The 20,776-nt window shown below is 37.6% G+C and overlaps 1 protein-coding gene and 1 long non-coding RNA gene across 5 annotated transcripts in view; one reads left to right on the top strand and one right to left on the bottom strand.

Annotated features, from left to right (window-relative positions):
• LOC114017591 (uncharacterized) overlaps positions 1-20,776 on the bottom strand; it is a 94,966-nt gene that overhangs the window by 53,628 nt on the left and 20,562 nt on the right. The window lies entirely within an intron of this gene.
• ATP6V0D2 (ATPase H+ transporting V0 subunit d2) lies at positions 212-20,774 on the top strand. Its single transcript, XM_005445410.3, has 8 exons — positions 212-439; positions 7,585-7,756; positions 9,503-9,681; positions 12,303-12,382; positions 14,224-14,301; positions 17,546-17,722; positions 19,089-19,166; positions 19,691-20,774. The coding sequence occupies exons 1-8, from the start codon at positions 310-312 to the stop codon at positions 19,850-19,852; spliced, it is 1,056 nt and encodes a 351-aa protein (XP_005445467.1). The 5' UTR covers positions 212-309; the 3' UTR covers positions 19,853-20,774.

Here is a 20,776-nt window from a genome sequence, read left to right as displayed (position 1 = left end):
AGAGCATTCTTTTAAGCAATGGTTAAATCTTATAGTTCCTTTTTGGCTTCTCTTTCAACAATAATAGGTTCATTTTCTGGCTCTAATAGGAGGGAGTTGGATTTGCCGGCTGGCTGTTGTGTAAGCATCAACTATACTGACTACATTAGGAGCAAAAAACAGGAAGAAACTAGTTGGTAAAATACAATCATAGGCTAGCAGGAAATCAGTGGACTATTTGTCACTCCTTCCAAAGAGAAGGAAAACAGTTGGTAGCAGATACTCAGTACCATCAGGTATCCAGCAAAGAGATTAAGTCTCCTTTTCTCCATGCTGGGATACTCAGAGTTTTACTTCAATGTGGACCATGGCTACTTGGAGGGTCTGGTCCGAGGATTCAAAGCTGGGATCTTGACAAGTTCAGACTATGTCAATTTAGCACAGTGCGAGACACTAGAAGGTAAGTCTGCTGGTTTATTTTATTTAGAAAGAAATACTGTTGCTTAGACCTTTGAAGAAGGAAGGTAAAAGACTGAAGTATTGAAAGCTTATCTTAAAACCAGAGATAACCCTGATGTCCTTTGAAGGACTGTTCTCGTATTTAATTTAATAGCTTTCCATAGAAATTACCCTAGGATTGTACAGACTGTGATTTGCAAAGCAATCCAGATGATGGGATTTTCTAGTTTACTGATAAGGTTTGGAAATCTCATTCACAGCGTTCCTATGGAGACTGGTAACATTGTCGTAGATTTTACCCACACTATAGAACTGTTAAAGTATGGACATTTCATATCAATTCAGCTGGATAAAATAGTTCCCAAAAAATCTTATTAAAAGTGTACCTTTTAGCTCTGAGTTTCTCTGTAAAAGATAATATTAGTATTTTATTACTTCATGTGTTTTAGGGCGGTGGGGGACATCCTACTTACCAGGAAGAGAAAACTTGACTTCACAAATATAGAACTGAACTATTCTCAAGCTTATAAAAAAAAAAAAAGCTTTTTTCAAGGTTACTTTGCCACAGTAATAGAGAGAACACACACTTGTTTCCAAAACAGCTTTATGTGGCCTTGACTGGTCACAGCCAGATGAAGACAGGCTTGTACAAAGAATCATGAGACATGCCTCTAGACACTTGGCAGGAAAGAAGTGCAGCAGAAAAAAATCATCTTTCTAAAGAACATAAACTTTCTCCAAAATAAAAGCCACGATTGTACACTGAAATAATTTCTATACCACGCAGTATATTAGATTAATTTGAAAAAGGATCAAGGAAAAATAATAAGCTTACTCTCTTTTAAGCATTGGTTGCTTTGTGTATGCGGTAATGGATTTTGGGAAATGAGCAACGTAGAACCTGTTGATTCCCATAGACAATGGAGTTTTCAGGCTGTCTAAACTGTTAATATAATAACAACGTAAGTCTGGGAAGGTTGGTTGTCATTCCTCTTGCAGATTAAACTAACATTTAAATAGATTGATATAGGTATTTATCTGACAGCAGGATAAAATTCCTCTCATGGTTAAAGAAGAGATGGTCAGTACAGTCAATGGGATCTAAAGACTATTCAACTGACCAAGTGCATGTACCTACTTCAGTTGATAAGCTGGAGAGATTTATCAGCTCTCCATTTCATACAGTGGCAGGTTAGACACACAGAGCACATGTATATACTTACTCTGAGAACTGAAATTTATTCCTTATGTCAGCTGGACAAAATGAACAGTTTCTGAAGACTAATTGTACCAGCAGTTGTGATCTATGCATCTTAAAGACTGCACAGACACTCTTGATACTGTATTTAATTGTTTGAGTCATAAAGTCCTGCTCCCTGAATATAGACTTCAGAAAAAGCTAATAGAACTTCAAACATCTATAAAAGACACAAAAGACAGAATGATGGAATCATTAAACTCTTCACTTGTCTCTGTAGAGAAGCTCAATACGTGATGTCATCAAAGGCTCCATGAAGGAAAAAAAACCCCAATATAAAATCCTGGTTACTTTTGAATGACCTAAAAATACACAGGTATGATTTTTTGAAAAACATACAAGAAAACAGGATTTCCCTCATCCTTCCCAGAAGAATACTTGCTCGTATTAAGAACAGTAAGAAAAACTATCTAGATTTTAAGTCATGCTGTAAGAAAGTTATTTACAACAACTACAAGTAGTTTTCAAACATTTCTGAGATGTATAAACCTTTAACATTATTAAAAGCATAGAACTGATGTACAGATCACAATAGAGAGATAAAATCTTTTTTATAATAGAAAGAACAATGACTTTTTTATTTTGAACCTTCTTTCTAATGTTCATTCAATTTTATAATGCAAATTATTTCAGCACAGAAGCAGCAGCCTTCATCAATCCACCTACAAGCATATCTCCACTACCCACTATCACTTCCCTTTTTTCTCTATTCAGCTACATCTCTTTCTCCATTGTAACATTTTCTACTTCTTTTAGACTGCTAACAGATTCTTACCAGTTATCTATCAAATGTATCATTTATAATAAAAATAGGAGAAGTATTGGATTTGTGCATGAGGCTAAATACACTTATCTCTCTGCACATATAGGAAAGATGCTGTGATATTGAACTTGCACCATGAGTGTACAGTGCACCAAAACCATAGACCCTTACCTCCAAAGTAAAAAATGGAGCTTTATGCATACATTGTATTTTCTTTCCAATTAGAAAATCCAGCATGTGGATTTGTACAGTAGTATTATTGTGCTTGTCCAATAGTGCCCTCAGTTCATGTGTTCACATTAAAAGGTAACAAATTTACCCCATTCTGCATTCTGTGGCACAGCACCACACCACAAAACTGGCCTAAGCTAAAAATATTATAAATATGCTAAAACAAACAAGATCAAAACCACCCCAAGCAACCTATAAATAGAATCAAAAATACCTTTTAATTTCAAAGTGGTTTTGGTATCTCTAGAGGGAAAACCATAATGTCAGTACAGAAGAACCACAAGAAAAACTGTAGGTTAGTGCTATACATCTGCTTGATAACCACAGAGTAAGTTTACCAGTGAGAGGGAAAGAAAAAACAAAGGATGTTAATTGACTTACGTTACCACTGTGTCCTCTCAGTTCAGGGCCACACAGAGAGAAGAGGCCTTCAGCTTAACCTAGACATCCTTTTGGGCTCGTTTTAATCATAATTTCCATGGAGCTACCTTGTGGGATGCAACGCTGGCTGAAACACCTGCAACATGGCATGGTAGTAGTTTGGCCCTATGTCATCATCTGTTTCAGGGGAATGGGATCCCCAGAGGAACCCTGCTGACAGTCTTTGAGGTAGAATATGGGGCAGGGTGGGGGGTAAATTCAGTACTTTTTTCTTTCCTTGCTTCCTTGTGTGATGGAAAGACTACTACTCTCTAGAAGGCAGACTAGGTCACAGGAGGACAAGCAGCCCAGCTCTGCTCCCACTAACATCACTGAAGTAAGTTGACTTCACTTGCCAGAGTCAGGTCACACCAGCATGCAGTGGCTGAAGTAACAGTGTGACTGAAAAACTGGGGGTAGCTGACTATTAAAGTGAGGCATCAGACAAGACATCATGTGCTTGATGCCAAGAGACCACGTTAATGCTTTGTTCAAGTTCCCCCAATACTCCTTCTTTCTGATCAGCATCGTTCATGTCTTAACTGCATTCATTGAATTAGTCCCCCTCTGCACAGTAATTCCCTTTTAACATACTGCTAATTGTGTTTGGTTGTGGTTCAATTGTGGGTCTAATCACGTGATTTAAAGTCACATTACTGAAAGTCATACATTCCCTACATGTGATTTCCCTGCATATAATTGTATGAGGAAATAAACAATGCAGATGGATGGCAATAATACCGACAGATGAAATACAGGAATTTTCCTTCCTAGGGATCTTGTGGACATGCTGAAAAGCCCAAGAGTCCCTGAGAAAAGGAGCAGCTACCATCACTGAAAAGTTTTGGTGAACAGGAATGTCTGAGGCCCAGTAAGGCTCAGCCACCTACTCCTGCCAGGTCATCACGTCATGTTACTAGTACCAGTGTCTGACTCTGTTAGTCCTCAAGTCTTACTTAGGCCAACAGCAAAGAGAAGATACAACTTAAGACCAGCAGAGCAGTCTCTGAGCTGCACTGAATACTGCCATGGTGTGAACTCTGATTATGACATTCATGATTGATCTTACATAGTATTGGAGCCTGTGGATGACTATTTTCTCCATTGTTTTGTCTCAGGCCATGAGATGTTTCTTACATACAATATTCACACTAGCATTTATTAAAACAGTAAGAAATACTTCTATAAAGCAGACCGTAGAACTGACAAGGTCATAAATCCAGGGCATAGTATTTCCTCCATAGCTATTGAGAGCCAGATGGAGCTAATACTCTTCATGCCTTACATTAGAGCATGGTTTCTGAAGTCACTCAGTTAATCACAGAACTGAGGAAGGTAACAGTCTTGTCAAACTGCTCTCACTCAGCAGTTTTGGTTTCTGTTCATCTTATGATGGCTTAAACACACTTCAGAACGGCCAATACTTGGGGCTGGTACTTAGGTTTTGCAGTCTGCTTTAGGTACTAAACCCCTGAAAACCACTGTGTTTGAAATGCATTTACCAGTGTGACTCAAGGCAGATATGAGTAGCTTGTCTGAAAAAGGAATGGAGAAAAACTGGAATTCAGTCCCTTGCATGTAAGGAGGTAGTATTATTTAATCACATATTATTTTTACCCTCTTTGCAATAAAAAGAGAAAGTAAAATGATCATTTTTCACAGGAAATGTAGAAGTGATATGAAAATATTAGTGATTAAAAGTTGGTCTTACATATTTAGGCTCATTTTTGGGCACAATTCTGCTTGTTTATTTATCTTATAATCTTGCTTACCTTTCTCTCTTTCTTGAAATAAGTGGGTTTCTTTTTTCAAATCTAGATGTTCTTTCTTCTTTCTACATGGAAGACTGTACTGAAACTATGACTGTTTCCTAGTATTTGACTCTGACCATTGAAAAACCAATTACCTCTGCATTCTTTTGTCAACAGGTTTGTGATCATCTATATAATTTTAAGAATCAATTAGTTTACACCGTTAGTATAAGTTCTATAAGTATATAGTTGGAAGATCTAGAGAAATGCTAACAGTTCCAGAGTGCTAGCTGAGTAAAGCTGTCCTATACAAGAGTACATTGATGTGATTTGATATGTATTTGATGGATGGACCATTTGGTGGATAAGGAATTGGCTGGATGGTCACACCCAGAGAACAGTGATCAATGGCTCAATGTCCAGATGGAGATCAGTGGCAAGTGGTGTCTCCCAGGAGTCTGTGTTGGGACAAGTACTCTTTAATATCTTCATCAATAATATAGAGAGTGGGACCAAGTGCACCCTCAGCAAGTTTGTAGCTGACACCAAGCTGAGTGGTGCAGCTGACACACCTGAGGGACAGGATGCCATCCAGAGGGACCTGGACAAGCTTGAGAAGTGGGCCCATGTGAACCTCATGAGGTTCAAAAAAGCCAAGTGCAAGATCCTGCACCTGGGTTGCGACAACCCCTGGTATTGGGACAACAGGCTGGGGCATTAAGGGATTGCAATCAGCCCAGCAGAGAAGGACTTGGGGTTACTGGCGGATGAAGAGCTGGACATGAGCCGCAATGTGAGCCCACAGCCCAGAAAGACAATTGTATCCTGGGATGCATCAAGTGTGGGCAGCAGGTTGAGAGGTGATTCTTCCCTTCTACTCTGCTCTGGTGAGACCCCACCTGGAGTCCTGTGTCCAGCTCTGGGGTCCTTAGTACGGGAAAGACATGGACCTGTTGGAGTGGGTCCAGAGGAAGGCCACAAAAAAGATCAGAGTGATGGAACACCTCCCCTGTAAGGAAAGGCTGAGAGAGCTGGGGTTGTTCAGCCTGGAGAATGCTCTGTGGAGACCTCATAGCAGCCTTTCAATACTTCAAGGGGCTTATAAGAAAGTTTGGGACAGACATTTTAGTAGGGCCTGTTGGGAGGACAAAGGGTAACAGTTTTAAACTAGAAGAGGCTAGATTCAGACTAGATATAAGGAAGACATTTTTTACAATGAGGGTGGTGAGACACTGGAATAGGTTTCCTGGAGAGGTCAGAAACATTCAAGGTCAGGTTGGATGGGGCTCTGAGCAACCTGATCTAGTTAAAGAGGTCCCTGATCATTGCAGAACAGTTGGACTAAATGACCTTAAAGGGTCCCTTCCAACCCAAACCATTCTATGTTTCTATGATTCTGTAATTGCTAAAATGAGCTTGAGTGGCAGCCAACCTGTTTAGAAAACCCTGAGGGTTAGCTCTCTCAGTAAGCTAAAGCGCTATATGTAGGAGTTTGAATTCACAATGTGCTACTTCTTTTGCTTTAAGTCTCAGTGTAGGCAACCTTATTGCGTACTAAGTACATATACATGGGGAAATAGGAAAGAATAGCTACTATACTGATAAATGCACCTTGCTAACTACATATTAACTTACCTTACAGGTAGACCCTTATTTCAGCCAGAGTGAATGTTGCTGTCCTTTTCCCTAAATATCACTTCAGGTTTTATTTGGAAATCCAATCATTGTGAATGCCCAAACCATATAACATTATACCAATCTGCAATTTACAGGAGTTTTAATATAGCATTTTAATATAATTATGCAATATAGCAGAGGCTTTTGTAAAAGGAAATGTTAAACTGCTTTGAACATTAAGAGTTGATTTAAATTCTTACTTTTTCCTCATCATGGAAAATGGATAGCAGAGGAAATCTGCCAAATGATTTCTTTGATATTGCAAAAGATTCTTTCAACTTTGTTGTCTAATCAACTCATTTTCCTCAGTTACCAGGGTTGGGAGTTCAGACAGAATATGTCATGATAACTCAGGTTTCTGTAACAGCTTCTTAGGGTCTGGTAGTCTTCAGCCATAAATCAGACAAAGCCAAAACAGAAATACTAAAAGAGTGTAACTCTGCCCTTTCAAGTGCTCCACTACAGAAGCCATTTGGAGCCCAGAATCTGAGCCAGGCAAGATGTGATCTCTCCTCTTCTTCAGGCAGACTGATAACATAAGATTTTAGTCTTACCTGAGATTTAAATATTTCATATGAAAATTTAAGATCTTAATAAAGTTAAAGGATGATTCCTATTGATGCATGACAGTCCATAGGATTGCAGGAGACAAAACAACTGATGTATTATAATGATGAAGATCATGAAATTGAAACATTGAACAAACTTGATTGGGAAGGGGCTAGGCACAGTGGCAATTAGCACTGTACTGGTGTGGCTGGAAAGGAAAGCTGCTGGTGAAACTTCTGACAAAGGTATAAATCATTTGTGCTTTCCTGTGGCATGCAGTAAGTCTTACTCATAGAAAGCAGTGCAAATTTGCATTAATTATACATTTACTTTATATTAACTCTATGCCAAAAACTTTTCAATAGAGTATTGAAACCAGATCAGATGCTTAATATGAAAATATGTTAGAAATTAACATTTTAAATGGTTTTTCTATTTGGTTTGTAGGCAATACAATGACAGTTTATTCTCATTATCTTTCCTGAATCTACTTCTAGATCTGAAGTTACATCTACAGACGACAGACTATGGCAACTTCTTGGCTAATGAAACTGGTCCTCTCACTATTTCTACCATCGATGACAAATTGAAAGCAAAACTACTCACAGAATTTCATTACTTTAGAAACCATGCTTTTGAACCACTTGCCACTTTTCTGAATTTTATCACGTAAGTAATATTAGCACATAGCTTACCACACAGACTCAAAAAAAAGCACACAGTTACAAGTTAAAACAGTGTAAACACATTGTACTGGAATTTCTATTAAGTTTCAAAAATAGAAAAATTACTTTGGTACTGCAATATTTATGTACTTTATTTACTAATATAAGTTCTGAAAATAATATGTGAAGAGCTATTGTCTTTTGAACTACTTATTTTAAAGAACACAAGCAGATTTTTTCTGTGTACCGTGGCAGGAGTGGTAGAGATTGAGAAAAATGGTTATGATTTTCAAACATCATTTAAATCACAGAACTTGAAAAAATTAAGTTTGTGGGACGATTCATGCGAGATTAGCATTTCATGATGTACAGGGCAGTGATTTAATTCCTAGGCATGTGGCAAAATCTAGCTTTCTAGCTTTTTAAAGTACAAGTGCTGTTTGATGCCAGATGAAGAGAAAGTTCTGATCTCAATACAATCATAAATGGACAAAACTTGTAAATGAATGGTGTAAACAACTTTAAGAACAGGGATCTGCTTTATAACAGTGTAACAACATGGATTAGTGAATTGTCAGCAGGATATTTTACCTGTTTACTCCTCTTGATCTTATCTTTTTAATATACTAAAACAAGAGCACTAGACTGTTCAGCTTACTTTCCAGGAGTATTTTTATCGTAACAGCAAAATAAAGAATTATTATTATTATTATTATTTTATTTTATTTTATTTTATTTTTTGTCAACTGTAGCTGACAAGTTTTAGCCTAATAGATAAACAGGATCTTAAAGACTGCCCTAGGACAGTTGTGGTCTGCAGGCATACAATGTTTCCATTTTGCTTCAAGGAAATCAAAGCAAAAATATGAAAATTATGGCAGCTTTTTTCTCACACTGACTGATGTGTATACACAAACTCTGCATGCTGTTGTGTTTGTTTTTTTTTTTTAATAATGGAGAAGTTAGGTTAAGATATTTAACACAATTATTAAATTATTGAACTACATCTCACCAGATCCTCAAGCCCCCTCACGGATATGGTATGAGATCATATTAATCCCTGTATGTGTCTAGCTATATTCTGAATCAACAATGCAAGCAAGACTGGCATCTTTGTTATAAATGTCCCAAGGTAATAGCTTTCCCATTTCAAAGTCACTGGTAAAACTCCTATCAGCCTCTCTGGCAGTAAAACCAGTAAGAATCTGATAGAGAACTTCTACTGAAGAGAAAACTCTTAGCAATAAAGTAGAAATCTGTGAGAACCTGTTCTTAGTTTCCTCATGGGAGAATGTTTAAAGCCAAGTGAGAGGAAAGCCCTAAAATTGGTCCATCTGCATGAACTCTGCAGTTTTAGTGCTGAGATTCCCATGCACCTCCTCTCTGTCCAGATGGTCTATATGAAATAACAAAATCCCAAACTGCTAGCTCAGGTGATTTATTTTTTGATGCCACTCATTGTCACATGTTATAGAAAATCTACATTTCACAGCTGTTATTATATTCATGTTTCAGTTTCCCCTTCTTTAAAAGTATCTCTTCCAAAGCAGTCATGTGGTTTAAAACTAGTACTGTGTTACTTGCTATTTAAAAACTTGTGTTTGATGAGACATTAATACAGAGTGAAAATACAAACCTGCAAGTACTGTCATTGTTTCTGACTTTAGTTTTATTAGTAATTTTCAAAAATCTTGATTTTGTATTTTTAAAAGGAAAACTCATTATAAATGTCTTTTTCTTTCAAATACAGATACAGCTATATGATTGACAATGTAATTCTTTTAATAACTGGCACACTACATCAGCGGCCCATAGCTGAACTTGTTCCCAAGTGCCATCCACTGGGGAGATTTGAGCAAATGGAAGCAGTCAGCATTGCCTCAAACCCCACTGAGCTGTTCAATGCAATTTTGGTTGATACACCATTAGGTAGGAACACTAAATTATTTCTTATTTGCTTCTTGAAACAGCTCCTCCTGTATTTTTAGGAATATCTCTGATGGAGAAGCATGTTTTCCACTGCATATGGTGTGTTTTGGTAATACAAAACATGATCAAGCACTTCCAAAGTGGTGTTCATGACATTCTCTCGTAACATTTATTAGCAGCCTCTATACCAACCTTGGGTAGAAAACATGCTGCTCAAGAAGTGTAATGGACATCTTTTATGTCCAAAGTAGCCACTGATTTAGAGCGTCTAGATTTTTTTTATTTCAACACCTGCATCTATAACTAAAAAATTTAAGATGAAATCTTGCCTATCCTTCACTAAGAATCAAGAAGCAGACAGTTACTAATAAATATTAGATGTTGTGGTAGAACCAAGATTCCCTCTTGGGATTTGGGTGTGGTTCAAACACAAAGAAAATCACTATTTTGAAGAACTAAATCTAAAAGCAAACAGAGTGAAGGCTGGGTATGTTGTCTTCTGAAACTGGAGTCAAACTCTACTCAATCTGCTGCAGCAGCCAACAAAAACAAGCAAGCTGTGGGGCAGTGCTGGGAAGGGTACTGATAATAAGATGGAAATGGATGGATTTGAACTTATAGGAGATTACTGTGTGCCCTCACCTTGAATACTGTGAGTAGTTTTGGGTCCTGCTTGTCAAGAAGATGTGGTGGCTTGGCCTGACAGAAACCAAAGGCCCCAGCACAATGCAGAGATAAAAGAGGGGTGGATAAGGAGCTTGTGGGTTGAGATCACCTATGAAATACTGTTGCAGCCAAAACAGACTAAACTGAGGGAAAAATAATGTGATTTATTGTTGATTCATATATATATGTATTAAAAAAATAATTAATTATGCATCTAGGCATTAGGAAACAGAAAAGAAACATTTACATGCTTAGGGAAAACACCTTTCCTCCTCTCGTTGCTGCTCTTTTGCACCAGGCGCCACTCCTTTGCCCCTGTTACCACCACAGACGACATTCACTCCCTTCAGAGAGGCAACAAGCAGCACAAGGAATGGAGGGAGTTTGCAGTCAGTACATGGCAGTTTCTCTCTGCCACTCCTTCCCCCTCACACTTACCCTCTGCCCCAGCACAGGCCCTCCGCAGGCCGCAGGGAGCACCTGCTCCAGGTGCTGGAGTGACACCTCCTCCTTCTCTGACCTTGGTGTTCCCTCTGCTGTTTCTCAAAATGTTTTCCCTCTTCCTCTCTACATCCTGTGGTTTTTGCCCTTTCTTAAATATATTTTCCCAGAGGCACCACTCGCTGGGCTGAGGGGCTGGGCTGTGCCCTGCGGGACCCCGCTGGCGCTGGCTGGAACCGGCCGTGCCCGGCATGGGGCAGCCCCGGCCCCTCCTCACAGCGGCCGCCATGCAGGCCCCTGCCAGCGCCGCGACAGCCAATGCAGTAAAATCCAAGAAGGCACAGAGCAGGAGAGCTAAGATGAACAAGGGGACACCACTGCCATGGGCAGACAAAAAAGGCTAGACTCCAGTTTGGAGAGGACAACGCTGAAGAGAGACACGGACAATGTTTACAAAGTCCTGAGAGCAGTGGTTTGTCGACATTGAGCTACAAACTGCTGCTTACTAAATCCTTTAGAAGACCAAATCCCAGCAGAAAACTAGTTTTAAAACAGGTAAAATAAAGCAATCTTTTTATACAGCTGGCAGTAAATTTCTGGAAATTTTTTTGCTGAACAAGTTTGTAAAAGCAGATAGTATCAGAACTTTAAAACAATGGGACAAATTCAGGGGAAATGGATCTACAAAGAGATACTGAAGGGGACTGTCAGGGCTACACGCTCTAATGTGCTTCGTCCAAAATCTGGGTGCTGGAAGAGTGGGAAGGTAGAAGACCATGAAACACAACCAGGCTCCCATGGACTCTCCAGATACCATCTTCCATTGCCACTGTTTGTGACAACTCTGTCGTGCAGCACTGGTCTGTCCCACTGGCATAGCTTAGTAACAGCGAGGGTTTGGCATGCTTTTGTTGGTTATGAATATGGCATTTTTAAGTGGTCCAGAAGCACAAATGAACTTCATCCTCTGCCTCTGTGTCCCTTCCGTGCTTGCTCTTTAGCCATTTCTGCAGAGGACCTGGAAGCACAGATGGCCAAGGTCAAAGCTTGTGCCCCTCACTAGTTGCAATCTGTTGCCTTTCTTCCACTACAGACTTACCCAAAGAGGAAGAGGAAAGATAGGAAAGAGGATTCTCCTTAACAGTTGTGGAATACCTGCATGATTTAAGACAAAAATTATCTTTCCTCACTAGAAAATCTCCCTAATGCCCAAACCATATACTTCAGAGAAGATTAGGGCTTTCATTAGCATTTCCCATCTGATTCTCTCTGAAGATGTGGACTCTGGCTGTGGCACTGATTGATTCCCCTCACAGCAGATTCTCATTAAATAGGAGGGAGTAGGAGGATAAGGGGAAAATCAAGAGGATTTCTCTTCCCCTCTGTTATATCACTCTCTCTTGTACAACAGAAACCTCAGATCCTTGCTCACACACAGGTGAATGGCCATGGACAAGCGATGCATATTATCAGCATGTAGATTTATACTGCAATATAATAAACTCTGCTTTCAGCTGCTTTCTTTCAAGACTGCTTGTCTGAAAATGACCTGGATGAAATGAACATCGAAATAATGCGCAACAAACTGTACAAGGCAAGTTCTTGTAACATAATGATTATACTTGGGGTTTTTCAAAGTGTCTCAGAAAAGGAGGTCAGTATCATTAACCCTGTTTTATGGATGGGGAAACAGAAGCATGGTGAGATAAAGCAAGCTGTCTAAGGTCACCTGGTTGATGACAACTCCAGGAATCAAATCCAGCTCCTTTCATTTCCACTCCACTGTTTGGAGAGTTTTCAAATTTTAGGTCTGCATCCGAATTCTAATTTAATATCTCATTAATGAAAATGTTTTATATGTCAGGCTAAAACCCAGATCCATTTGTTTATGAATAACTCAGTTACCCACCAAATGCCACAGAACTGTTAGCTCCTAAGTGAGCCTAGACAGGCTTTTGGCTAACATTTCTTCTTTTTAAATAAAAAGTAGATGTGATTTGAAAAGGTCTAATTGCTTTGAGTCTAGCTATCATTTCTTTTTACTTAAGGGTTTTGTATAATTTCCTTCCTTTAAAAATTATCTTTAGCATTGCTACAGCACACTGCTGTGAGGATACGCATCTAATGTGCCTTGCATTTTCAAAGTACTTTACAAATATTAGCACCCAGGTCAATACTCTTAGGACAGTCTCTTTAAAGGCTATATATATTACATCCTGTTAATGGTTCCTCCTGGCACATTCTCTCCAAATTCTTTGTTATCTTTCTTTCACAGTGGATGCCCCAGACTGCAGGAAGTATTCTTACAGTGGTCTGATTACACTAGGGGAAAGAAAAAAAATCTTGTGTTTGTCTTACAAATGATATTTATAAATTCCAATTCCCAAGCCAATATTTGATTCTTAAATAGTCTGCTACTTCCTGTCACTCAAAACAACATCAGTTATACACAAGTATTTTAATTATTTTGCAGTACTGCTAAATTAGATACTCTTTTTCCATTTGATAGCATACAGATTTGATTCTTATGTCCTGTGTGGATGACTATATTTATACTTATTAAATCTTTTTTGTTTGTTTGTTTTTCTTCTCTTCTAAGTACCAGGGGGATCATTTTGTAAACACTTCTAAATTATTAATTTAAAATTTCTCCTCTGCTTCAGCTGTCAGTGTGATCAATTATGTTGCAGCTCTATTACCAGATAGCAATATATAGAACCTAATGCATAATCCCATGCAGCAGATCTCCCTTGAGATGTGTCTACTTAAAATTCACTTAATTGCATAGTTAGGGACAGCTTCTTTTATAAAGACTGTGTGAAGCTGTAGCAAATGCATTTTGATAGTATAAATGTTCCCTAAGACAGTATTTCAGGGGATAGAGAAGCAGGGGGAACAGCATCTCTGAGATATTTAGGGTCATTCCTGCACAGGCATTTTGAAATGGGTATGAAGGCCAGAATCCTTAATAGACCAGAAGCTTTGTCTGCTGTTCTGTCCTAATCCAGGGTTTAGGGTAGAGCCGTAGGGATTAAGTTTTGTAGCCTCATAGTGCTGGCCCAACAGCCGTGGCATATTCCCAAATCCCCTCCTCCACACTATAAATGCAGAATTTCCTTCAGCCATCTGCTTATCATACAGTGGAAGCTCAATGGAACTCAAGAAGTTCCTTCTTTAGAGTGGAAAGAAAACACAGTATGTGTCCTATAACAATTTTTGAAAATGAATGCACCCATATTTTAATAACAAGACATTTGCATTTTAATATTTCAGCTTTCACTCCAGCAAAGTAATTAAGCACATACTTGAATTTAAATTCATAGGTAGAATTATCAAAGTTAATGGAAGTGTTTAAGAATTAGGTTCATGACCATGTGTTGTGCTGGTCCAGGTCTTAAGTATCATTTAAAATATTTCTCTTCTTCTTTCATGTAGTCTTACCTTGAGGCGTTTTATAAGTTTTGTGAAAAACAAGGTGGTACTACAGCAGAAATAATGAGACCTATTCTTGAGGTAAGAAAAAATCACTCTTTGTACATGAAAGTCCTCCACAATGTTTTCAAAATTAGGTTACTTTGTTTTCCTGTTCCTTACTGCAGTTACCTGACAACTGTTTGCCTCTCATCTGAATAATTGTTTTTCTGAGATGTAATGAAGACTTTATTTTAGGATGACTTTTGCCTCCTGACTAGAGAAGCTAGTCCATTACCAGGGAGGAGTTATCCTCAGTTAAAATTTTTCTATAACAGAGGGCAGAATAGAATAAATGCTGCACTATCTCTGACTGTTGTCCCTTAACATTTTTCTGTATTATGTAGAAAAACTGAAGAAGTGGATTATTCTTGCACCTCCTAGCTCAAAATTTGGGATAGCTAAGGTCTGGTATTACTGTATATTTACTAATCAATAGTCTTCAAGCTACATGACACTAATACATTTGTTTACTCTCCTATTAAAAATGATCAAATTTACAGTTAAGAGACTTTTGGAACTAGTGTCATACAGAAAAGTCAAACATTCAGTGTTTTATTTTTGTCTCAACTCAGAAAAGTTTAGGGGGTTTTTTGTGACATAGAAAATTCCCAACATGCTCCTCCCTAAAGCATATCTGCAGCACAGTGAATATTTTTGTATCTGTTACCATAATAAAAGATGCAGAAATTCCTAAAGTTTTCTTAGCATTCAGCCTCATTTTTTTTTTCACATGGTTTATCACAATTCTTTGCAGAGTTTGAGAGCCAGATCACCCATTTGTTTCCAGGAGTTTTTTTCTGGATAAGCAAAACTTACACCCTGGCAACTGCACAAAATTCACTGAGCTCTGATGACATCATATTGGAAGTCTGCATTATAGAAGAGAGATAATAACCCTGGGAGCTCACCCCTGAGGAAGAATGAGCATAAATTACATCTTACGAAACAATGTCCCAAAAGGGGTTGCAATTTCATATTTTATTTAACCAGGCCATAAAGTTTCAGTTTATATTCTAAAGAAAAATAGTCTTAATCAAGAAAAATAGAGCAGAAATTATGTATTTTTGACTATTTTTCTTGAAAAATAGAAATCAAGAGATTGGCTGGCAGAGGTAAAGACATTTCCTACAGTTGACTCAGATTTTCAAAAACTTCATTTTTAGCTAGAAATTCATGCTGAGAGCAGATTAGTTCCCAACATTAGTTTAAGCATGTTGTAAAACTCTTTTTATACCAGTGGTAACAGTTTGTCTATGATAAGCTTCTTTAAAATCCCTATCTAATGTCAATCAGCTAGGAGGATAAATTTTTCTGTAGATTTCCTTTTCTATAACATTTTAATAATCTGAAGACATACACACACCAGATTGCTAATGGTTGAATTCACAAAAAGCCAGTTTAATTATTGAAAAGAATACTTGCTATTTATTCTGTAACCTTATATGTAAGACTACCAACCTGACCCTAACAGAATGAGACTGAGGTATTTAGCTCCCCGGCTTCTTGACCACCAGCCACAGTGCCCACCTTCCACATTAAAACTACTGACCATCTCTCTTCCACCATGGACAATAAATGTTGCATGTTTAACCCTGAATCTGGCAAGAAAGTGCAGGACTGCACTGCAGCTAGTGCTGTGCCTCTTACTAGAGCCCCATGCTAATTCTTAAGTAGCACACTTGCTACTTCACTTTCCCATATGGAAAATAAAGCACTTGGGAAATGGCCGTCCTATGACTCCAACTCTACCTGCAGCAATCAAATGGCCCAAGTCACCAAGAAACTGCCTCATGGCCTTACTCACTATGGAGAACTTCATGTGCCAATATTTTGATGAATTGAGAGGTCTGTATGGATGGGACTGATCCTGCAAATTTTCTCAAACCGGGAGCCACCAGAAGTAGGCCCCAAACCTGCTAGCATTAGCTGCAATTGCATCTGAGCATGCTTTTTTCCCAACAAAATATTACAAATCTAACAGCTAGATTCAACATGGCTTTAACAAGTTAAAAAACCACAGCATTTGTCCTTCTGGCTGATATGCCCATTCAAATTAATAAGGGAAGTGAAATTTGGCCCTGTTATTTATTAGCTAGAAATCTTTTCAAGAACACTTATCTTCTTCTCGTTATTTCTCTATTGTTTACTCGTTTTCCTTACTCTGAAGTCAGTGCCAGAGGGCAGCTGGGTCCCTGTTACAGTGTGTTCCAGTACACAGGAGTAGTATCTATGAATATATGCTTAACTGCTAAAGTTGTAGAAGTGTGTTGCAACTGCAGTCTTATTCAGCAGAAAACAGTATCCTTCTGCTTAAATCAGTTAAAAAATTCACAGCATAAGAAATTTTGTAAGCTACCTAAAACGTGCATATACCATATACGCTTCACTTGGAAGATTTTACTGCATAATCCCTGCAATTAGCCAAGCCTGTGCTGCTCTTACAGCATGAAAGTAAGTAATAAAGGAAAGAAATAAAACCACAGTCAATTTAGATCTCAGAAGAGAAGAATAGATTTTAATCAGACAGAACTGAGTACAATTGTTTTTATTTACCATTATATTTTCAATTCATACTGTAAGAATGGCAAATGAAATTTTGCCTTCTAAAAAAAAAAGAACAACCTGAGATCCAGATATCAGAATGACTTTCAGTCTACTGCTGCAGGGAAAACAGATACTACACACATCTAAACCTGGCAGAAGAAATATAGCCTTTGATTCTATGTGTTAAAAATTAACTGTTACTTGAAACACTTGAAAACTTTAACTTGGCAAGTAAACAGCCCCCTCCACCTTATTAAATTATCGCTTAAAATATGTGCATTCAGAAACTTTTCTTCCTTCAGAATTTCCATTCAACCTTTACTCTCAGCAGCACTTTGAGTTACCCCAGAACAGTACTATTGATTCTTGCGCCTTTCCTGTATTATTAATAAGAGTATTATTTCATAACTTCAGAAGGTTGTGTGAGGAGATATTTTGTTGTCAACATCTGGGTAACTAAGTAGGGAAATGAGGAAGCAGCAGAGATTATATTTTTAGTGCAAAAATCACAGAATAAAAGCTGTGCTTGCAAAACACTTTGATTTTCTAGTTAAAATTTAACAAGTATTTGCAAATAAAGATTTACAATTTTTAAGCTAAGGTATGTTTCTAATGCTCTGAACTCTACTTTTTCTTAAAAGTTTCCATAGTTTAGCTTACTGAAAAAAAACATATCCCCACTTTAATTTAGAATTACATCTCTAATAACATCTCTTTATTCTTTGTTTTGCATATTAAGTTTGAGGCAGACAGACGTGCCTTTATCATCACCATTAATTCATTTGGCACTGAGCTGAGTAAAGATGACCGAGAGAAGCTGTATCCAACCTGTGGAAAACTGTATCCAGAAGGCTTACACCTGTTGGCCACTGCAGATGACTATGAGCAAGTGAAGTGTGTTGCAGATTACTACGCAGTATGTAATCAAATTTCTTAAAACAAAAAGCCAAAGTACAAAAACTTAACATCTCTTGACATCAGCAAAATTTTAGAGTATTCATGTAAGTTAAAAGCATTTTCAACGAAGATGCAAAAGATCCCATAAAGATGTATATGGAATCAAAGGCCTTTGATATGAAGACATAAAACATATTATTAGCTAAGTGCTATACAATGTTCCTCTTACGATGATGATTAAATAAGACCAAATCACAGTCTAGTAAATAAAACTCTTCCTACTTCATTAACCCTCCCCAAACTGAGTTTCACTTCACAGCTGCTGCATCCAAGATTTTGGAGCAAAAGCATAAGTCATTTTGAAACAAGCTGACCAAACTATTCATGTCACAGATGAGTGCAAACCTGATTCACTGCTAGTGTACCATAAAAATGCCCTTCTGAAAAGTTTTCTCTAAATCGCTGGTTGAATCAAAGTAGATGATGTTGTTAATACTGACGCAACGTGCTGCTATTAAAGATGAATCAAACTGCAATACTTATTTTATGAACTAACTGTGGTACTCTGGCTACCTATAATATTTAATCTACCTCCAAGTAAGTACACAAACAAAATGATGCCAGGTTTACTGCTTTTTCCACAGAAGCAGCAAAGCTGGAGGCTGGAGGTGCACATCTGTTCCCATGCATAAATAGAACATTAGAAGCATGTGTCACTGTGTCAATGTGGTACAGAACAAATCTATTCACGTGATGGTGGGGTATTTAGATGAATTTGGGAACCATTGTACTAGACCTATAGTGCACTGCTACTTTATAGGAAAACCAAAACAAATACACAGAGAAGCAAGCTACACAAAAGTGTGACACATGAGAAATTAAGTCAAATATATCTGCGCAGAATATTCCAGAATGACGTATCAGACTAATGGATTTAGATACAATATTAACGCAGATAAAGCAAATCCAGCTGACTGCTGGAAATAAAGTGAGCAGCCATGCAAGGATCAGAGTTCAGGGTTTTGGCTCCATTTACAGCTCTGGCTTTGATGGATACTATTTGTACAAGGAGTTCAGTGCTCTCTGTCCAAAGGAGTGAAAGGTCATGTGTCATTCTACAATAAATCTATTTTAGTGCCCTTAGTAAATTACTTTAAGTTGTAGGAAATGATGGTAAGAAATACAAGAACAAATGTGATTCTTCTTTCTTTTGCTGAGTATATGCTTTTAACTTTTGATTTATGTAGAACTGTAATCTGTACATGAATTCTTCTGTACAGGAAGATTACTTAATGTAAATTAATTAAGAAAGTAATGTAAGGTATCTGTGCTGCACACAATGTAAAAGTATCTTATTTCCATTTTGTGGTTGTCTATGCTTTTAGGAATATAAGGCTGTGTTTGAAGGTGTAGGGAGTGGCGCTGTCGAAAAGACACTGGAAGATGCATTTTTTGAACATGAGGTAAGAGCTTCTAACCTTAAAATATCAAAATGAAAGTTACCCACTTGGAATAACATTTAAAACAAGAATGAGGTACCAGGCTTTTGATTTTACTATACTGCATCATTCAGCTTTGTATTCAAGAACACAGTATTTCTGTGGCTGTCAACATTTGGCTGAATAAAAATGGAAGGATTTACCTTTTAAATAAAATAAATTTGAGGATATTCTTCTGAAGATTAGTTATAAAACTACCAACCCTGATAGCCAATCCAAATGCCATCTCAAATAATTAAATTTCTTTTGAATAGTCTACTGAAGAAGGTGTTTCACCATTGTCCTTTACTTACCTGTACAGTTGCTTGAGTCTATTACCAAAATTAATCCACAGATGACATTTCAATTATATTTATATTCAAGAGACTCCTAAATATAGTCATAGTTACAAAGTTACATAGAAATCTTGATCAGAAAAGCTACCATATAGAAATCACATTTGCCGCCTTTAATATTTTATCATAATGCCCATTTTATCTTTTCCACAGGTAAAGCTGAATGTGCTTGCATTCAACAACCAGTTTCATTTTGGAGTATTTTATGCCTATGTAAAGTTAAAGGAACAGGAATGCAGGAATATTGTATGGATTGCTGAATGCATTTCTCAGAGACACAGAACCAAAATTAACAACTACATTCCAATTTTCTAAATCTGAGGATTTATAATCCTACAATGCCTGAGAAGATGCATTATTTCATTGAAAAGAAGATATATGATTTAAAAATTTAACCCTTAAAAGATGTTTTAAATTGTATTAATGATCCTCCGTATATACAGCAGTGTAAGAAAAAGTAATCCAATTAGAGATATGAGTACTTTATAAGGAAATATTAATAGACTTATTCATAGTTTCTGTTGATAGATTTGTTCTCCGCTGTGCCTATTTTAATTTAATTGATCAATAAAATCTCCATGCAAGGTCATACATAATCTTTCTCTTAATGGCTTAGTTTTGAATTAACGGTTTTATCAAAAGACCAACTAAACCACTACTTCTGTCTTACACTCATAGTCTTCTTCATTGCATACAAGATTGTATGAAGGACTTGATACACAAATGAGAGAGAAACTTTAGAGTTACTCTGAGATTCCCCTTCAGGAATCTCAAAGAGAAAGCTTCCTGAACCTTGCTAACTGTGACACTTCTCTGCAGCTAAATGTAAATAAGTAACTTAATTTCATGAAAATGTTTTCATTTATTCCTTTATGGTCACGTGAGGAGCACGGTAAGTGTCAAACGGGTGTCTGATCTTCTCCACAGCAATACAAATATCTCCTGCCAGCACACCAAAGACACTGTCTTCATGTACGCACCAGGGAAGATTATGAAACATGAATGAAAATACCAGCCAAGTCTGTATCAGTTTTACATCAGACACAAACAACACCAGCGCTGAGCTATTTGAGGACCTGGCTAAGATCAGTAACTAAAAATAGAGTGAACACTTGAAGACAGATTGTAGCAGGACAAGATTAAGTCTGCTGAAGAAAAAGGGAGCATTTTGAAAGCCATACCAACATTCTGCTGTCCTACCCCATTCAAAAAATTTGTCCTTTTATCTTTGAAACAGGC

The sequence above is a fragment of the Falco cherrug genome, chromosome 3 (genome assembly GCF_023634085.1).
Source record: "Falco cherrug isolate bFalChe1 chromosome 3, bFalChe1.pri, whole genome shotgun sequence".
Classification (NCBI taxonomy): domain Eukaryota; kingdom Metazoa; phylum Chordata; class Aves; order Falconiformes; family Falconidae; genus Falco; species Falco cherrug.
The sequence above is the reverse complement of the archived record's forward strand: the minus strand, read 5'-3'. Positions and strand labels throughout refer to the sequence as shown.